Source organism: Coturnix japonica, chromosome 5 (genome assembly GCF_001577835.2).
Source record: "Coturnix japonica isolate 7356 chromosome 5, Coturnix japonica 2.1, whole genome shotgun sequence".
NCBI classification, from domain to species: Eukaryota; Metazoa; Chordata; class Aves; order Galliformes; family Phasianidae; genus Coturnix; species Coturnix japonica.
The window spans coordinates 40702262-40722377 of NC_029520.1; the positions used below are offsets into that span (position 1 = coordinate 40702262).

The window sequence follows — 20116 nt, forward strand, 5'->3', positions numbered from 1 at the left end:
ACAGTGACACTGAGTGTCAGCGGTGCACATGTGTGGGGATAAACCTCTGACCTAAAGAAACATTGCAGATACTTTCAAAAGAGATTCAGAGGGCAGCTCTGATAGATATCACATCCAAAGAATAAGCAGCCATTTTGTCAAGGATATGGTAATGCTTGTGACTATCAGATTTTCCAGTTCTTTACTTCCTCTGCCTCCTTTGTCCTGTGGTCAAGTAATCTTGGTTATTCCAACTTTGCAGTGCTCAGCAGTGAGGGTATAGTGTGATGTTAGAGTTTGTTGTGAACTACTAAACAAATGATATCAGCATATTAAAATTTTGCTTGCAGAATTACAGTAGCTGAACGACAACCTCAACAACTTTTGCTATTTACCGCATTGTTATCCTGCTTCTTAATGAATCTTTCATCAGATAGCTGGGGCCTGTCATCTCCATTGGCAAAATGGCTTTATGGTGACCAGTTCTCTGGCTACTGACCAGTCTCATGGGTACTCCTACCTTTTGTGGAGGTGTCTATCAGCCACATAAAAATATCAACATCTATTCTAAGCTATTCATCTAGGCTTTCTCTGAGGTCAGTGGAAGGCAAGAGCACCCCTAGTGGGCAAATCCACCTACAGATGGCTATGCTGGCTGGGATATAAAAAGTGGCTTTCTTACTTGGAACTACTGGTATGTATTCATAATCATCCTGCTCCTGCTGTGTGTAAAGAAGATGGAGCAACTCGAACTTGACATCTTGCTGCTGGAACATTTTTCCCAGGTAGCCGGAGGAATCAGGGTGGCTGTTTCGGGTCCTGGAGTGTGGCTCTTCCTTCAGTACTCGGCAGGTGGTAGGTGTTGGTGGGCAGGCTATGTGAAAGGGGAGGAGGGAAAGAGGGGGAGGTGGCTTCCTCCTGACGCCATTTCCGAGGGGCTGACATATATAAATGAGCCGGTTGCTGCAGTGCTCCGTCTAGGATCTTCAGCCAGGACACTGGCGCAGACACGCACAGTGCTGATCTCCCTCCAGCACCTCACCGAATCCCCCAAACCAGGGCCAGACTAAAGCTTTGCCGATCTCCTTCCCCGCACCCCGCCAGCACCATGAGCCCGAGACTTCTCGCCGTCCTGCTGCTGGCTGTGCCAGGTAAGTGGGGCTGAGCGAGCTCCTCGACCCCTCCCCCGTTCCGGGATCCCGCAGCACTGCGGGCAGAGCCGCCCCCACCCCGGCTGTGTCCCTACCGCGCTCCTGGAGCACCTCGGACAGCGACGGCTGAGGCCGCTTCAGCACCGCGGACAGCGGCTGCCGCAAGGTCACTGCCCGGGGGCCGCGCCGTGCCCGGCTAGTCCCCAGTCTAGAGCCACCAGGCTCCCTTCCCTTCCCTTCCCTTCCCTTCCCTTCCCTTCCCTTCCCTTCCCTTCCCTTCCCTTCCCTTCCCTTCCCTTCCCTTCCCTTCCCTTCCCTTCCCTTCCCTTCCCTTCCCTTCCCTTCCCTTCCCATCATGTGTGGGGGGGGGAGGCACAACATGCACACCTAGGGACCACTTAAACGAGGGCCAGATTCCCACCTCCTGCACTCCAGTTTTTAGCAGGATAGGATTTCTATGCTTGTCTCCCAGAGGCAGAGAATAACAAGCTCTTTCTTTTTGCTCTCTCCTCATTTTGCAGCTATCTCCCTTCCTGTGACAAATGAAATGAATAAAGGGGACACTAAGGTAAGAATAAACCTGTAGTGGAAAAGGGGATCAAAGCTGAAGGATGTGATATTTAACATCCACTTACCTGGCTTATTCTTGGCTGCTCCTACTGAAACACCCTGTAGGTAGTGACAGCTGGGGAGATATGCATGAGAAATCCCCATATCAGGATCTGTCCTCCCCGTCTGCCTCCCTTTCAGTATTTACCCTTTGCAATTCCACTTTTGGGTACTCGGGCACAATGAGGTTGGGCATGGAGGTTGGGTATGACCCTTTCTGGTCCTCCTACTTTCAGCTTTTCAAAGCTTCCAACAGGAGGTGACTCAGGGGAGAGTAGGGGGGAGATATGATTCAGGAATGGGACTGTGTGTGTTTGGGGGCGTGTATACATCTGTCTGCCTTTGTACGCATGTGGTGTGTTACTTCTCTATGTGCCTGAAAAATAGGCAACTGGATACTCTCTGAGTGCTAATCTGTCCTCAGCTACTTCTCATTCTGTCAGGATGGATACAAGCTGTGTGTGACTTGACTGACCTTTTCAGCCTTCTTTTATAGGCCCTTGTGCCTACCTCCATGCATCTCTCTGATGTACTTCACACGTATGTGCACTCCCAACTGGCTTTTGGCAGCTGGATGTTTGGATATCTGTGTTTGCCTGTGTTGATCTGCAGCAAAATCCTCCCATCTCCTTCCTGATGTTACAATACCTGTATTTTTTCAGATGAGTTGATTTCTTTACTGCCCAAATTAAGACTTCTACTGGAATCAAAATACAAAAAGCAAACGCCAACCCTTTCCCCTCTGCTTCCTGAACCTCTTTGTTTCCTGAAATCTTCAATCTGCACAGGGATTTTCCCCAGGCAGCAATAGTAGAGAGCACACTTGTGTCACTCTCAGACACATATTCTATAGTATGGTCTCCGGTCACTGTTATTTACAGAGTGAGTGCCATGAGAAACTCCTCCTCATCTCCTGTCAGATGCACCTGGGCATGAAGAGCTGTTGCTCAGCTAAGTCCTTTAGCCTGCTTAGCCCTTCCTGGGACTGAGCCATTGGGTGCCTGCTTCAGGCTGTACACTGAGAAAGGAGGCTCAGGCAGATGCTTGCCCCTTAAAGTGCGATGGGCCAGAGCAGGATGCTCATTGGGCATTCCATGGGGAAAATCTATTAATTCCACAATTTTTCTTGAGAGATCCATTCCACAATATGCTTTATCTGTAAAACCTGGCAAGTCCTAGTAAGCTACATTTACTTTTTGCAAAAACTAACACAACTCCATGGAAATCTTCCCCCAAGGAAGAATTATCTCCCAAGCCTGTCCTCAATTTGGGTACTGCACTGAAATGAGTTTGAGCTGAGAGAAAACTCAGAGAATAGATAGGCTTTCCTTGCACCAAAGGGAACTGCACATGACCACAGCAGTTACCATATCTCTGTGTAGGTGTATGCCTACCCTTACATTCAGAAGGCAGTATTTCTCACCTGCAAGCAAATATTTCAGAAAGGGCCTGTGCATAGTTTAAATGTGGTGAGGGCTTTCCTATTAAGGCTGTGTTCAGAAATGAAGATTTCTGTGCAGGGACAGTGTGACAAAGTCTTAAGGATTTAGTTACATGCTCGCAGCTAGAGGACAACTATGGGAAAATTTTAGTCTGAATTTCTGTGCTGGATTAGTTAAATCTTTTAAATTTTAAGTGAGCTTACAAGCGAGAGGGAGGACTGGTTTTGTTTGTTTTGTTTTGTTTCTGCTTGGTCAGATAGAGATGAGACAAGGGGAATTGCTTTAAACTAAAAGACAGGAGATGTAGGTTAGATGTTAGGTGGAAATTCTTTACTCAAAGGGTGGTGAGGCCCTGGCACTGGCTGCCCAGAGAAGCTATGGTGCTACATCCCTGGAAGCAATGAAAGCCAGGTTGGATGGGGCCCTAGGCAGCCTGAGCTGGTTAGTGGGCAGCCAGCCCATGGCAGGGTGTTTAGAACTGGATGATCTTGAAGGTTTCTTCCAACCCAAGCCCTCCCTTGATTTTGGAAAGGCTTCCCTTCATTTCCTGTTGTAGGTTGTTCTACCGTGACCTTTTGAAACCTTACTCTGCAAGATTTGATCTTACAGAAAGTTCTGGGAAGTGCTGGGATAACTGCATTCTCCATTTCATTGTTGCATTATTTCCGTGGTGGTTGTTACTTTTCTTTGTGCTCTGATGATGACCTGAAGTCATTTGAGAAATCTTCAGGAAGCTCGTACAGGGTGTTTTATTGGACCAGGTTCTGATTCGTAATGATGAGAAACTGCCCACTTCAGGAGCTGCATCAAATACTAAGAGAAAGAGAGAGAAAAAAAAGGGGGGGGGGAAAAGGCCCCAAATGTTGAGAAATGCAGAAAGTATCAGAATCTGTTGGGTTTTCTTCCTTCTATTTAATGGTAGATTGAATTGTCACTAGGTCATCTAAAATCAATATTAATGGCCTCCTTGTGGTATCAGAGAATGATACCAGAGAAATTTCTCTTCTTTCTTTTTGTTCTGTCTTTCCTGCAGCACTGTAAATTCAGCAATAAATCCCCTCAAAAAGTACAAATAGATAAAGAGTTCAAGATTTCCTGTCTATATCCTGTGAAAGCAGAATTCTCTCCTTACACAGGGTGAAAATTTGCCCATTCCAGCTGGTCAATAAATATATCCAATTGCTTGAATGAGTGACATTGTAGCTGACTGGGAATTGCTGGCTGGTGTCTAATTACTGCAGTTACAGAGCTCTGCTCTTCTGAGAATGGCACCTTGTGAGGGAGGTGAAGGCCCTTAGGGTCGCCTGCAGAAACTATCAGCTACCCCAGCCATTAGGTGGCTGCCTGTGTGAAGAGCAAGGGCTGAGTGGAGGTGATGAGAATGATGCCTTCTAATTATACCCTCAGAAAAGGGTTCTGCAGAGGGCAGACCCAGTGTTTGTCCAGTCTGGAAAGCTGCCTCAGGCAGTAGCAAATGTATGGAAACTTCCTTGCCTTTAGATGACCTGACTCCATGTTCAGATCTTCCAGTCTATAATAGATGAGTTCATCCAGGAAGTCAAGAACTCCTGCAGAGTGGGTTGCCCTTCTCTAGACCTTTAGAGCAGTATTTTTCAACTGCATCTGAGAGTATGATTTGACTTTCCTCACACACTGTGCCTGGCTGCAGTCTAAGCAGAATGGCCTCCTCAGGGCTTGAATAAGAGTAATGGACACTTGTTGCCCTCTATGGCCTCCCACTGAGTCCTTTTATGAGGTACAAACTGGCACACTGACTTTAAAAATGATGAGTTTGAGTTCAGTATGCATCTATTGAGTATCTTTTTAATCAACCCTTGTGTGCAACCTATGGGGTGGGCTGAAGTCATGAGATCCTCAGCTGTGTCAAAGTAGCTCTTCCAATTGCCATGTGTCATTCGCTCATTTCTCAGTTTAGGGCAGTACCTTCTGTTCTTGTGTTAGGTGAAACAGGAACTGAACATTCCGTTCTGTCTCCATCAGAAAGGCAGAAAGTATCTGTGCCATCATCTGCTGCATTTCAGCCTAGATAACAGATTGATTTAAGAAAAAATAAAATCAAAGAAGCAGTGATTTTGTTCCTATTTTGTCCCTTTCTAGGTGATGAAGTGCATCGTGGAGGTCATCTCGGATACTTTATCAAAGCCAGACCCACTGCCGATCAGTGAGGAATGCCTAGAGACACTCAGAGGAGGTACAGACGTTAATTTAGTTCTGGGTATCAGCAAGAGGGGATTAAGAACAGAGAGTAGCAGGGTCTTGCTCCCCATGGCCCAGTCTGACATGTGCTCTGGCACCTGTCAAGTGGTCCCCAGCAATTTCACCTTCCTCATGGTCACCCCACTGAGCCTCCTTCCTGCCAGGCACAGAGCAGAGAGATGAGGCAGCAAATCAGGCCAGGGGACAGGAAAGAGCAAATGAGGAGAATGATGGAATTTGGAGTACTTTTGTATTTTCTAAGGGTGGTGGAAAGTTGTCTTTGGCCACATTCTGTACCAAGTCTCTCCTATTGCAGATGAACGAATCATTTCTATCCTTCGCCACCAAAATTTACTGAAGGAACTTCAGGAAATTGCTGCTCAAGGTACAGTTTTACTACAGTTGTTTGGGAAGATGGATTTCATCAGTTGTAGCTCCTTGCAGGGTTCTTGTAGTTTTATTTGACTTTAATTTAACAGCATAAAAATGTGTCATAAGGAACAGAGCTCCAGGATTTCCAGTGAATGCTGCAAGTGTAGGGAAACTTTTCTTACAATAACTCTATTATGTATCTGATGACTTAAATAACCTGCAGAGTAACTTGGTGGCTACATACAGTTTTCCTATACAGTATATGCATTTTGGGGTGGGAGAAAAACTATTCACATGTCCCCAGCACAGGATTGCAGGCTACAGGTGAGGCACATTCAAAGCCGCTGGGGTTCCCAGCCAGGTTGTCCAGCTGAGGCTGCAGCTGCTTGCCTGCCTTCTCCTTCTGCATAGGTTACCCAGCTGGCAGACCTGCCTTGCCAGGGCATCCTTGTGCCCTACTCCCTGGTAGCACAGCAGCCAGAGATGGCTGGGAGACACTACCACCAGATTGCCTAGAGAGTAGGGAAACCACAGAGGCAGCAGGGAGTAATGAGAGGGAAAATGCATGTCAGGGTTAGGAGAGAGCTCCATGCAGCTCCCAAAGCAATGATTTATTTGGTCCTTGCCTAAATTCTGTTGTCTGGGGACAGCAGATAGTGACCCAGGTGGGATCCAGAGGTGCTCTGATGATCCAGAAGAAAGAAATCTGACCCTCTTCTGTGCACTGCATTGCTGTTCAGGCAGACCAGGTTGTGCAGAGTGTGCTCAATTGCCATCCACACTATGCAACACAATGGAGCTCCAGCTTGTTATGCTCTTTCCTTGACTTGAACCCCTCACACCATTTTGTAATGATACCTCATGTATGGGAAGCTGGTAATCACAGCCTGAACCTCTGATTAATCAGCTGAGGCAAGTGTCAGGTCAGCTGTGGGAGCACAGGTGAGAGTAATTTAGCTGTGCTCCCAGAAGGTGTGGAGCCTGACTCCACCTCCTCTAGACCTCATTTAAGGGCTGACCACCACTAAGGCAGCATCTCTTGGAGACTGCTCCTTGGTGGAGATCACCTCAGAATTTCCCAGTGGAGGCATCCATATTGGTGAGCTTTTCCTCATAAATAACCTTTTGAATATCTGTTATCTTCTTTGTATCATTCCACCTTACACCTCACCAAGAGATCAGTGACTGAGAGTGGAAACCTGAGGGGAAAAACTAAGGTTCCTTCCTTGCTCTCCTCTGTGCTAGCTTCAGCTGTTCCTAATCAGTCTGAAGAGCCCACACCCTGCAGCCCTGCCTCCTATAAGACTGGAGATACCTGAGCTAGCACTGGTGTCTCTGACTTTTGAGTGAAGTTGTAGAAGCAGGCTGTGAGCTGGGCTATTCATCGCTTGCTGAGTATGCAGATTCCAGTAGAATGTGGCTGTCAGGGGAGCACTGCTTGCCAGGACAACTGCATAGTGGTCCCACACTCTGTCTTTCAACTCAAAACTGTCTTCAGATGCCTTTGTGAAGCCAGCACTGACAGAGGAGGATCCCATCATCAGGTGAGAGGGCACAGGGACTCCCAGTGCTCACCTCAGGTGTGTGGGCAGCATCTGGAAGAAGGCAGTTATTATCCTTCATTACTCCAATGCTTAAGTATTTTGTTGGCCTCAATGTGCTGCACCTCAGCATCTTTTATTCCCTAGTTCTCCATCAATATTTCTGATTTCCTAGCAACATTGCCTCTCTGTTTTCACAGAGACCTTTTTGTTCCTGCAGTTAATGTTTTTGATGATGGCTTCATTATCACAGTTGGTTCATGCATCCCCCATCTTACAGCTCCCCTTTGGCAGATATGCCCATTGCAGAAAATACACATAGAACTGTAAAGAGCACGGCTATTTTGCTGTCTGTACTTGCTGAAAGTACAGAAGGTGCTGCTTTTTGCTACTTTTTTGTTACCCAATGCAGGTGCCAGTGAGAGAACTCAGCAGCAAAAGAAAAACAGCGGCTTTGAAGATGAACTTTCTGAAGTCCTTGAAAGTCAGAATGATGAGAACAAGCAAAGAGGTCAGTGTCAGCCTCCTGCTGGGGAATCCAGGCAGGCTGTAAACAAGGATGTTCTTTCTGACAGCCTTGGTGTGTCCATCTGCTCCTCATCCAGGCCTGTCTCCTTGGGTGTCACATACACCAGCAACCCTGTGTTTGTTTTGGTCTGATTTACCAGATGAAACAACGTGGTGCTTCTGAGCTGTAGTAACTAGAGATGTTGTCATGGTTTTGTAATGCTGCTGTCAATATTCCACATCATAACATCATGTACAACATTACAAAACCATGACAGATGTTCAGGCTACCAACCTGATAGTGATCCCCTCCACCTTGCTGCCATACTTAGTGCTTAGGATGAGTTATGGTCAGGGAAACTCTCTCATGAAAGAGATACAATAGCAAGGTGGGTCTGTTTTACAGCCACCTTTGAATGACATTAGGTTATGGTCCCTGCAGTGAAATTTGAGCTCAAGATGTGGACAGACAGTCCACATAATACCATAGTCCTGAACAGGCTACATTTGGCTCATTTGGAGGCATGCAGTGCCACAGGAAGAAGATATTGTATTGGGAAGAGGAGATGCCTATGAGGGGTGTGATGGTTTTTCACCTAGACTCCCCTGTTTGTGAGATGACCTCTCAAGAGATGTTGCTTCTCATTCCTCTCTGCAGATGTGGCACAACAGCGCTCTGAGGAGGAGCAGCCCACAGCATCCCTGGCTGAGCTGGCAGCACAGAAAAGCCAGCAAAAGGAAAATGTGAGAGAAGAAGGAAAAAATAGCCTGGAGGTGAGGGAGTCCAGGCTGCAGGATGGTGAGAAGGATGACCAGGATGAAGCAGAGAGTAACGAGATCAAAGATGCAGAGGATGCCCAGGGAGAAGAAGCTTTGGACAAAGATCTGGGTGAGGATGAGCAACAGCAGCGAGGGGAAGGAGAGGAGCAGCGCAGAGGCCCCAGGAACAGCCTGGAGCTCGAGGAGAGAGAGCAGTCATCCAGGCAGGGGCAGAGCAAGGAGGAGACAGCAGAGGAGCATGTGGAGCAGGAGGACGATGGAGAAGATGCTCCTGGAGAAGAGGACCCTACTGAAGCAGAGAGGTTACTTGATTTGGCTGAGGAGGACGGGGAGGCTGAGGAGATGCAGGAAGATGATGGTATGTATCTTGGGTGATTGTGCTGTTACCTATCCAGAGTGAGATGACAGTGCTGAGACAAGCTGATAAGAGGCTTTAGACCCTAAAAGTTCAGGCAGGTGTTTACCAGGTTTACAGAAATACCCCCAGTGACAGTCACCCAGAACCCCTAAGCACCTGACCCACGGGATATGCATGGCAGTAGCACAGACACTGCAGCTGCCTTGCTGTGTGCTGCTCACTTGTCACCAGGAGACAATTCCTTGCCTTTCCTTGAATATTCTCTGTGATTTTGACTGCTGTCTCCAGTCCTCATTACTGAGACAGTGACTTGAGAGTGGGTATCCCAGAATCCTGGGAATAGGGGGACTATGTCACCTCGCATCTCCTCTGAAGTCTTGGTTCAAAGGTGGAGCCCAGCCAGGTTAAAACTCATACTCACTTTTGTGTGTTATGCTCTTTCAGGTAATGACGATGCTTTGGGATTTGGCAAAGATGAGCAGAGCTCTGAGGAGGAGGAAGAGCAGCCGCGTGTACTGAGACGAGGAAGGCATCGCCTGGAAGATGAGGGAATGCAGGCAGAGGATGACATCTTCCAGTCCAGGGATGCCAAAAGTGAGGAAATGGAGGACGAGTCCTCCAGGGAGTGGGAAGACTCCAAGAGGTGGAACAAAATGGATGAGCTGGCCAAGCAGCTGACATCAAAGAAGCGCATGGAAGAAAATGATAGCGGAGAAGACCCAGACAGATCCATGAAAATGACATTCAGGTCCCACAAGTATGACTTCAGTAGCCCAGAGGAAGATGTGAGAAGGTTATGGAAGCATCACTCAAAGGAGGAGAGCAGTGAAGGATTTCCGCTTGCTCCCATGCCTGAAGAAAAGAAGGATGAGGAAGGCAGTGCTAACAGGAGAACAGAGGTTGGTGTACATAGGCTTAAGAATAAGTCCTGTCTGGTTATTGCTTGGGAATCCAAACTGTGCTAAAGAGAGATGAGGATGATGCCTTAGTGTTATGCAGCCCGTATTGGTTCTCTGTGAGTTAAGATAAGGAGTTTGGTGATCTTCCTGTTTTCCAGACCTAGGTATTATTGAGGTTTCCACTCATCTATGCTGTCTTTCCTAGATTTAGTAATTAATGCAAAAATATTCCTTGCCCTTAGAGAGCTTTAAAAATGTGACAAGAGCATTGTGCTGGCCTGTGCTGGATACAGTGACTAGCCTTGCTGTGTGTTTTGTGTCTCTAATCCCCTTCAAGTCACAGGATAGCCAAGTCTGTCCCAAGCTCAGGTGAAGGATGAGCAGCATTGCACCTCCTGGGGAGGCAAACCAGGGACAACAGTGGTGGGAAAGCAGGTGTTAAGAGTAGAAATGTCTGCAAGGGATGTGAGGCTGTCTGAAAATGCTTCATTCCCTCGTGCCTCATGTGATGTTATGCAACAGCTCAGCATGTCCCCTGGAAGACAGGAGCAACTGTTTTTGTTTCTTTGATGTTGAAGCCCAGCTCCAGTTTGTATGAGCCACAGAGGGCTGAATGCAGGGGCTGGGAATGGTCACTACAGTGCTCTGGGACAAACACCTCCATATGTGCTGGCAGGGATGGAGGCAACACTCCCACATCTCCCCATTGCAGCAGGCAGGTGGCATGGCTCCAGCCACACTTCCCACCTCTATCTGCTCCCTGTTGCCTCACTTCTGCTCTCATTGCAGGACCAGGAGCTGGAGAGCCTGGCCGCCATCGAGGCAGAGCTGGAGCGTGTGGCCCACAAGCTGCATGAGCTGAGACGGGGCTGAAGGCTGCCACAGCTGCTCTCCACCATGGTCTCCTTTCCTGGTCTCACGCCAAGTACGATGAGCAGAAGCACCGCGCCTTGGACGCTGGCCCCATGGGCGCCAGGCCCGCCTCCCTCGCAGTAGTGTTGTGCCCATCACCGCTTCTTGCCCCCACGCAACTCTGTCCCCTACGGGTGTCCACCTGCCCCATTGGGCCACCGTAGCCAAGAAGTGTGACCTACACCTGTACTTTCTCTCTTTTCTTTATTTTTATTTCCACCCCCCAGCTTCCCCAGCACCCCTTTCTGTTTTTTAAGACAGGAGAGCTCTCTAGGAGGTTCTCTTCCCACCGGTAGATTCACTGGGTAAAACTGCAATAACTTGTTACCTTTTGATTAAAAGCTGAGAGCTCTGACTGTAATATATTCTATATAAAAAAATTATCTAAGGAAAAATAAAACCATGGTGGGCTCCTTGCTTTCTTTGCCAGCTTCGGTGTCAGTGGGCTGCGTCCCCTCACCACCACACACCCCAGTGGCCCTCCCATCCTCACCACTGCACTTGAATGGCTCCATGCACCTGAGGAGGGGGCTGAGGAGCCTTGATGATGGGTGAACACATGAGAATGTCAAGTTATTCAAGCACTGAAAGTGGGTTTCAGTAAGCAGTTCATAAATGGGAGTCATGGGGAGAATCAGGAGGTGCGGCCTGGAGGCACCATCCTGCCCCTTCCATCCCCTCAGGCACTGCTGCAGGAGTAGCCATGTCCTTAGGCAGGGTATCAGCTGGAGGGCTGGGCAAGCTGCTTGGCTCCTAAATGTCTGCTCGGGAAATGCTTGGGAACCATAGACTTTCTTCAAAGGGAAGGACAGAGTTCAGGGCTGAGCAGGGCACCTGACCAGCTGGTAGATACTAGCTGCCAACCAGCAGCAGCTCTGTCCTTGGAGATGACACAGAGCACTGCTCCGCAGGCGGTGTTTACATGAACACAGGCTGAACCTGCCTGTTGCTTAGCAAAACTTAATACTGCTGAGTGAGACATCTACCATCTCTTGCACTAGACAAAACACAGTCCTGGTTAAAAACCCTACTAGGTTTTGAGTAATCAACATTTTGCCATCAGGATCAGTCCAGAAAGCAGCACTAGGAATAAATCCCTAAGCACAGCAACAGCCTGAATCCCAGTGATACCTAGATGTGCTATGCAGTCATTATATAAACAGCCAACTTCCCAGTAGTCTTACAAATTAAAGCCAAACCAACTGAACCTTGATAGGAAAAGGGGAATGGCTTTAAACTAAAAGAGGGGAGATATAGGTTAAATGTTAGAAATAAATTCTTTACTCAGAGGGCAGTGAAGTGCTGCCATAGACTGCCCAGAGAGCTGTGGGTGCCCCATCTTGGGAGGTGTACAAGGCCAGCGCTGCCTGAGCTGGTGGCAAGTGGTGGGGACTAGATGATTTTTAAGGTCCCCTTCAACCTAAGCCATTCTATGATTCTACACCAGCCATGTTCACTAGCAGAGCTGGTTCAATAAAGTCCAAAGTAACAATGACGCTGAGGAAGCTTCCCACAGTGAGCTACTCCCATCACTGCCCTACCCACTCATAAAGAGAAGGCAAAGTAAAATTTGTTATAAGGCATTTATTTTCATTATGTGTTGGAAAGGGACAGCTCCGTCTTCAAAACAAGTACAGAGAGAATGCCACAATACCTACTGCATATTGCTTTACTGTTGAAACCAAAACATTGTCCATCACAGGTGCTTGGCAAAAGAAAGAAAAACAATATATTACCATTGAAATCACTGCTGTTAGATGAAAGCACCATCTCCATTGTCAGATCCGATCAGTCATGCAACTGAAGATGCCAAATAGCAAATATTTGGGTTTTGTTGTTGTTGTTGTTGTTGTTTTTTACAGTAAACCATGACTTTTTAAGGTTTTTTTAAAAATCATTCTAGACAAATTTAAGTACAAAATGGGAATCCCATTTCAGAAATCATAGTGAAGAGGGCTGAAGCAAATCACAAGATGCACGTGTCAACACCGCACAGTCGGATCTGAACACACATATTGACAGACTTAAACCTGGCACAATGAATGGTCCCTGGGCCTCAGCCATGCTGAAGTGGGGAGCACAGCTGGCATGTGAAAGGACAATATCCAACATGACCCACACGTGAAGGGCCACTTGTCTCAGAACTGCTGGGATCCCAAGGAACTACTGTTACTTGATTTTAAGAATGACTGCATCTCAGTAGATGGCTCTCACAAAGGTATACACAAGCCGTATCATGTACTGCATTGAGAAATAAATAATAAAGGATACACCTAATACAGCTTTTATTTATTTATTTTTTACAGCACTGACTTTACAAGAGGATAAACAACTCATGTTTAGGGGCTGCTAACACCTGAAACAAAGAAGTCACTATTTTATACTCAACATATACTCAGCCTTTTAATAACTTTATATATGTATATATGACTTTTTTCACACACACACAAAAAAAATGTTAAAATAATTTATATCTAAAAACTATTGTGTAAAGAATGAAGGAGGAAATAAAAAGTGGGTTTCTTTAAAAAGGATGGAAGAGGAAGACCTGAATTTCACCAACTCCATTCACTGTTCCAGCTATTTCTAGAGTGTTGAGAGATTTCCAGGCCATCAATCAACTTATAATGCTCAGGAGCCCCCTGCAAACTCCAGGCACGCTGGACAAGGCCACTGCCTACTGAGCTCATGGCTCACAGACAACTGCTGGCATCAGCCCCAGTGGATTCAGGGTGAGAAATGCAGGGAGAGAACGTCTCCCAAGATTGCTATAAAAAAATAACAGAGCCAACTCCTGGCCCAGTGGTATCACAGTGTCCCCTGACCACGACTTTATCCCCAATCCTCACCTACCTCTTCTCATCCCTCTTCTTCATCACAGAGTATATTTTCTTATGGTGATTTTTTTCTTCCACAGGGAAACTGCACTACCACTAGGGATGAACCAGTCTCCAAGAGTTCCCTGTACACAAAGCAAGAACACCCTGGAGCCTGTGCTTGCTACAGATGCTATCATGCCTGTGTTCCCGAGGATTTACTATCCTAACACTTTCATCTGCACCCAGATCCTCTCAAACTTCGACAGACTTTAGCAATTAGTGTGGCCATGTAAACATAACAGCATCCACGGAGGATGTGAAACCCACTCCGTCAAAAGCTCAACTTTTGATGGCTTGGGTCCACACAGAGTGAATAGGGAAAGGAAAGGAAAGGTAGTGAAGATGTGGAAAGTACTTTTCTGGAGGTTACATTCCTCTGAGATAGGTATTAAAGCAATATTACAAATAAAATCAGCAACGCGTGTCACACATGAAAGCAGGAGGAGATTATATTAAAGGAAATATCTTAATCTACACAAAGCATTTTCACATCCTGCTATTACGAAACACACAGCTGCAACACCATAAAGTAATTGTATACTGAGTACAGAAATCAATACATCTCTGACCAGAAGGAGGGAGGAAAAGAAAATTAGCAAAGTAATGCAAGTGAACTCCTGCAGTACGCACATGGGGAGATGGCTACAAACTCAAAATGGACTCTATTCACTAACTAACCCAATCCTAAGATTCTCTGCACCACTCTGGAAGGTAAGGCTGCAAGCGAGTGTGAAAAAGCCTGACCTGTGGTCACTGCTGCCACACCAAGACTTTGGGGAACCCATGTTAGCTGAACTGCTGCTAAGCCTGGGGTTTCTTTTTGTTGGATGGAAACAGGAGTTTCCTTTTTCCTTTGTTTTGTTCTTATTTTTTTTTTTTGGTCAGTCAATTCAAGCACCTTTGGCCACCTGCAGTCAGTGTTTGTGCCCTGCCACTCCGATCCGTGCACTGCGACTGGGCACAGCCCACAGCTGGCTGAGGAACATCAGCCTCAGCTTGAGCCATCCACTGTACTGCCCTCCTGTCCCAGGGCCCCAGGGTGAGGCTCTTGGTTTGTACCCATCTATGAGGACAGCAAATGAAGCTGATGGTTCTTATTTGACTTGTTGCAGACTCCTCTGCACAAACACTGATGTGTTCCAAATGGAGATCTCTCAGCAAATGTCTCACTCCAATGGTCTGAACAGGTCTGGAAGAGCCAGACACGTGCTTACCAAAGGCAGAAGAGCTGCAGGCTAAGGGTGTCAGTGCTGGCACATGTGGTCAGGCTGCACTTCTACACTGGGTTTTCTGTATGACCCAAATGTCCTGATGCAGTCACTGCAAACCCAATGTAACATGGCAATGTCAGTAAAAGGGAGAGGATGATGGAGATGGTTTTGCATTAAGTGCACTACTAATACCATTCAAGTTCTCTTCAACAGGGGATAATCTTCATCTACTGAAGTCAGCTACATAATTATAGCAGAAATCACAGTCAAATCTCCTCCATCACGCTGACACAAAACCTGCAAGAGATTCCAGCCAAGCTAATGGTGTTCTTATGGACTGATAACAGTGAAGCAGAACAGAAGCAGATCCGTAAGAAGCAAACTGGTGACCACGTCATTTTAACTTAATTGCTCCAATCAACACAGCAGCAATAGCTGTGCCTCTGAAAACATAGCAATAATTTTCTAACCCACAATAACAGAATTCAAACAAGACATTATGGAAAATCTCCCCCGGATTGTCCGCAATTTTAAGAGCAAGGGTATTATGGTATGGTCTAATATTACTGCATTTCCTTACTTTAAAACACACAAGAAAAATAAAAGGAAAAGACTACAGAACAAGAACTAAATTACTGTGAAGCTTATCATAAATCAAAGCTATCCTAGACTTACCAAATGAGGCAGCAATTCAGAAAAGCACTTTAGCACAGGCTTAATAACATATGTGTGCTCCAATGTAACTGTATGTCTGGACACTTGGTAATTTACAGGTTTGGCTTTCAAAAACCGGTCTCCTAAATGGCCCGTGAGATTGGGCGGCACTCTAATATATGAGCCACAACAATAATTTCTGCAAGGAAATATAGCAATACAGCAATCGCGTGGTAATTTATGAGAGAACTCTATTGTAATGCCACATCACGAACAGGTACTTGCATATCTGCACCTGGTAAATTAAAGTGATACAGATACATTTGATAAATAAGAAATAAATTACAGACTATGGGAAAAAAACGTCGCTGATCACACCAACGACCTAAACTTCTTCTTTAGTTACAGCCAAGGTCTGGAGTAATATTTAAATATAGCATTTCTGTAAGCCTTCAGAGAATTACAAAATAAACTTTTAACAATCATTTGTAAACAAGTTTAAAATGCACAATTATATTTCAGTAGTTTATTTTGGAGAAATAAAGCAGTGCAAAATAGGCCAACCAAAATTCAGAAGGCAGCCAGGAAAATAAAACTCTCATTTGATGTTCTAACTAGGAAACAGCATACAGACATTTCAATTGGATCCGACACTCAGATTCATGTAAACATACTTCGTTTGAAAGGTCTTCAGTTACTAACTCAGCTTTAACATCATCGCTTCTATCCCACCACCAAATTAAAGCAAAACAAATCAAAACAAAACAACCCCAAGCCATAATAAAGGGAGCAAAAGGCAAAAGTCTACAAACACTCCACCAGTTGGTTACACGAAAGTACCATACAAAAATAAGCACTGGCAAATTCCTTCCTGAGGGTATCTTTTGTTACACACGTAACATAAAAACACTTTTTATTTTCAACAAACAAATACAAATCCCAAACTGTAGATGTCAATTTTATTTCAGTCACGGCTTTATGAAAGGTTTGGTCTATCTTGAATACTCATATAAACCCACACCTATGTACATCTGACTCACTCACACCACTACGACCCAGACCTGCAAGCTGCACTCAATGTGGGGATCAGCAGCCTTGAAGCACACAGGGATTGCAAAGAGAGCCCAGCTTGGGGCTGGTCTGCAACAGGATAGGAAGCTGGCTGTATTGATGTGCCCTGGAATTCTACCACACTCACAAGGTCCTCCTCTCTCATTGCAGACTGTCCTCAGAAATGCAAACCCAGCTACAGAAATTTCTCTACGATGGCACTTGGCAAACAAACCCAATCTCTCTCAGAGAAAAATGAGCTTGCACAGAACAACTGCTACACAATGCCCTCTCCTCCAGGACTGCTACCATCAGGTCAGGATGGTGGCACTTTCTACAGTTTACTGCTCTCTCCATGGCGTGCCCAAGCTTTAAGCTCTAGATCATTTCTTTTTAAGTGGTAATGCATTTCATCTCGATCTAATGCAGGATACTAATAAAATGGCATTAAATACTGCAGTGATGGCTGCTTTTTGAATACCCACCATAGAAAGACTACCATACCTGCAAGCTAGGAGCTGAACTAAGGACATTTTCTTACCACCATGCCTCTTAAATATATTTTAGGGAAAGAGAAGGCCACTCAGTGAACCATAATAGTGTCTACGTTCTCAGCACTGATAGAGTTGGGTACTTCCAGTTTAGTGTTCAGAATTGGCAAAAGCTGCAGGAATGCTCAACAGCAGAAGATGCTGCCATGCTAGAAGATGCAGCAGCAGGTGAACACTGCAGGTTTACTGCACATCTCAAGAGACAGAACATGGCTGCGCTCACTTACAAATAGTATGAAGCACCACTGCAAACAACCTCACCTGCCCACCTGGCAGCTCACAGTAAGATACGCTAGACAGAACTGCCGCACGCCGCTGTCACACAAAGGTACTCATTCTGCTTACATATCATTTGCAAAGGAAAAAAGAAAGTGCAGCACCATGGATCTGTGGAAGGCAGCAACTGCGTTACACCTAGACCAGGTGTACTGCTGTAAGCAGGATGCCCGGCTCTGGTTGGCAGCCTTTCAGCAGAGCTGTCCCAGAATCCTCACAAGTGCAAGGTAGGGAGAATTAATTCCTCTGCTCAGAGATGAGCTGCTCTTCTAGAAGATGATGGAAAGAATGTTATTTCATCAACTAAATCACTCAACTTAACAACCTGTACCCCTTTTTCAGCCTCTAGTCTGCCTGGATCAGATGCATTTTGCTGTTGGCAAGTGTAGCCAGAAGCTGCTGGTGACTAAAGCAAGGAGGCCTGGGGTAAAGCTGTGAAGCAGGAACTGGGGTGGCTGCTTGGTACTGAGCCCTTAACAACCAGCATGCTCGGTCCCATCAAAGAGCTGCGGCTCAGAGCAAGCTCTCTGTCAACACCCTGACAATGCTACAAGAGATTTGGTTTAGCGATACTGAAGTTGTCTTTTGCAATGGCCTACCTGGAAAAAGGAATGGGAGGATTTTAGGCAAAAATCTCTAGCACTGTTACATTCATACATTCCATTTCAACATTATTATCTCCTTGATACCACGAGGTCCGACTTTAAAATGCTGGTCACCAGTGATTACAAAGAACAATAGAAACAAAAGAGCAACCCTCCCACAATGAAAGGTCTAGTGTTAAATCCCACGCGTGTGTGTAAACTCACTATAGATTTACAATTGGAATCTGATGACGTGGAGCTGAATCACTTTCTCACCCTCCTCTTTTCAGACCATTTCATCAGCAAATCAGGTTAAATCAAATGGAAGGTGTTTTGTTTTTAAATGGTTATTTTGCTTTTTTTTTTTTTGTATTGTGGTTTTTTGTTTTTTTTCCTTTTCTTTCTTTCTTTCTTTTCTTTTTTTTTTTTGTTTTTTTTTTTTTTGTTTGTTTGTTTTGTTTTTATAATTGTACTATTTCAGCCTGATCTGCTTCTGGGACCACAATTTGTATCCCTGCTGCTTTTTCCTCAGTCCATGGCATTGGTAAGTTACTGGGAGGAAGCTTTTGTGGCCAACGTGGCGACGCAGTGCTGCTGGAAGCTGGGGGACACTGCTGAGTTGCAGCCTAGTCTCTGGTGTTGCAGTTTTACTGAGCTGTTGGTCTCGCTGTCCACAATCCAGGAGGAGTCTTTTCCCATGACGCTGCGACAGCCCGTACTCGCGCAGCATATCCGCTCGTCCATGATCCCGCCGGTCTGCTCAGCCAGGAGCTTGCTGCGGTTTAGCTGGGTCACTTCAGGTGCCTGACCCTGCAGGACAGCGGCGATGTGGTTCAGGAGATCTGTGAAAAACTCGGAAACGCCCTCATAACCTGAAAAGGGGAAAAACAAAGAAAGAGGAAGAAAATGTAGCTGAGTAGTTTCGGTACGTTCTTTGAATGGTTCTTCTACTTTATTTCGTAGTCTGTCCTCATCCTGCCATTGACAATAAAAAGCTTTTTTCCATGATGCCACTGTGACTGAAAGCACAAGCAGGAGAGCATAAAAGGGAACAGAAACCCTTGCTGCTAAAATACTTCTGTCCAGATAGTTCAATAAGAGGCACTAGATCACTTCTCAGATTTTCTGCTTCCTTTTCCTCCCACATACATATGTATACTTATAATTTTAGGTATACCCTATCATTTGCTTCCAAGTCCAGCCTTTCTCCTAAGTTACAAGTGTATTCTAGCATCAATTTTCTGCATCCCATTGCTAGGACTTACTACAGACACTTGCTCTAAAGCACAGATTCCTTGAAGGTCTGTACCCTCTACAATTTCCCAGCAACCTCTCAGTTAGGGGGACCCCAGAGAAGAGCACAGCAGGCCCTGCCCCCTACAGAAAGGCAGAGTCTGACTGGAAGAAGCAGTGTGGTGCTTGTCTAATCTAACCTAACTTAGCACCCAAAATGTGTTCCCTGCTATGAACAACGCCTAAAAACACAGTCAAGGAGACTAAATATATTTAAATGATACAGCATTGGGTAGAAACAGTGGGATTTGGGGTCAGCACTAAAACCATCTTTCTGCATAATTCTGTTAAGAGATTCCAGACAATCCGTACTGCAGAGTTTAACAACAAATGTCTTGGCTAAAACAGACAGTCCAGGAGATACTACATACTTTTGTGGCAGCAGGTGTACAGAGTTCTTGGTTTATTTTAAACACTCTGGTATAGACACAATTTTATTATTATATTCATTTCAAAATTGAATCAGACGCGACACATCTATATAAGGTCTTGAAATGGAACTTAGCTACTACTGCAATAGCTGAAATTGGTATCAATTTGATTTAGTATTTGGAGGTGATGTGACATTCAATGTATTAAATGTGCTAGGCTGACTGTTTCTGAATATCTATAAAAGTAATAAAGGTGACCTAATATTAATACAGGAGACTAAAGCAATAAATGGCAGTTTAGAAGTTCCACATGAATAGCACACATTCACACAGATCAGCCTGAGAGCAGAACTGCAGACCACAAATAAATGCACATTTTAGAACACTTTTAATGACGTGACAGAAGGGCAGAAGAGCCATAAATAACTCCATTTGAATCTCCCTTCTCCTGTGAAAGCCAAATTTCTTTGGCAATAAGAA

At 45.5% G+C, this 20116-nt stretch overlaps 2 protein-coding genes across 4 annotated transcripts in view; one reads left to right on the top strand and one right to left on the bottom strand.

Moving 5' to 3' along the window:
* Window positions 1-908: 908 nt before the first annotated feature.
* CHGA (chromogranin A) lies at window positions 909-11170 on the top strand. Its single transcript, XM_015865243.2, has 8 exons — window positions 909-1130; window positions 1652-1698; window positions 5300-5393; window positions 5715-5783; window positions 7724-7822; window positions 8477-8956; window positions 9401-9855; window positions 10645-11170. Exons 1-8 carry the CDS (start codon window positions 1088-1090, stop codon window positions 10726-10728), a joined length of 1371 nt encoding a protein of 456 aa, XP_015720729.1. The 5' UTR covers window positions 909-1087; the 3' UTR covers window positions 10729-11170.
* Window positions 11171-12336: 1166 nt separating this feature from the next.
* The window catches only part of ITPK1 (inositol-tetrakisphosphate 1-kinase), a 118685-nt gene continuing 110905 nt past the window's right edge, over window positions 12337-20116 (bottom strand). For all 3 annotated transcript variants that reach the window (XM_015865245.1, XM_032444851.1, XM_032444850.1), the window contains one exon: window positions 12337-18844. In XM_015865245.1, the coding sequence (XP_015720731.1) occupies window positions 18522-18844 (323 nt within the window). In that variant the 3' untranslated portion in view covers window positions 12337-18521. The remainder of the gene's footprint in view (window positions 18845-20116) is intronic.

Coding starts and splice junctions, on each gene's coding strand:
- CHGA (XM_015865243.2), top strand. CDS start 1,088: ATGAGCCCGAGACTTCTCGCCGTCCTGCTGCTGGCTGTGCCAG. Junction 1,131..1,651: donor CCTGCTGCTGGCTGTGCCAG/GTAAGTGGGGCT, acceptor CTCATTTTGCAG/CTATCTCCCTTCCTGTGACA. Junction 5,394..5,714: donor CCTAGAGACACTCAGAGGAG/GTACAGACGTTA, acceptor CTCCTATTGCAG/ATGAACGAATCATTTCTATC.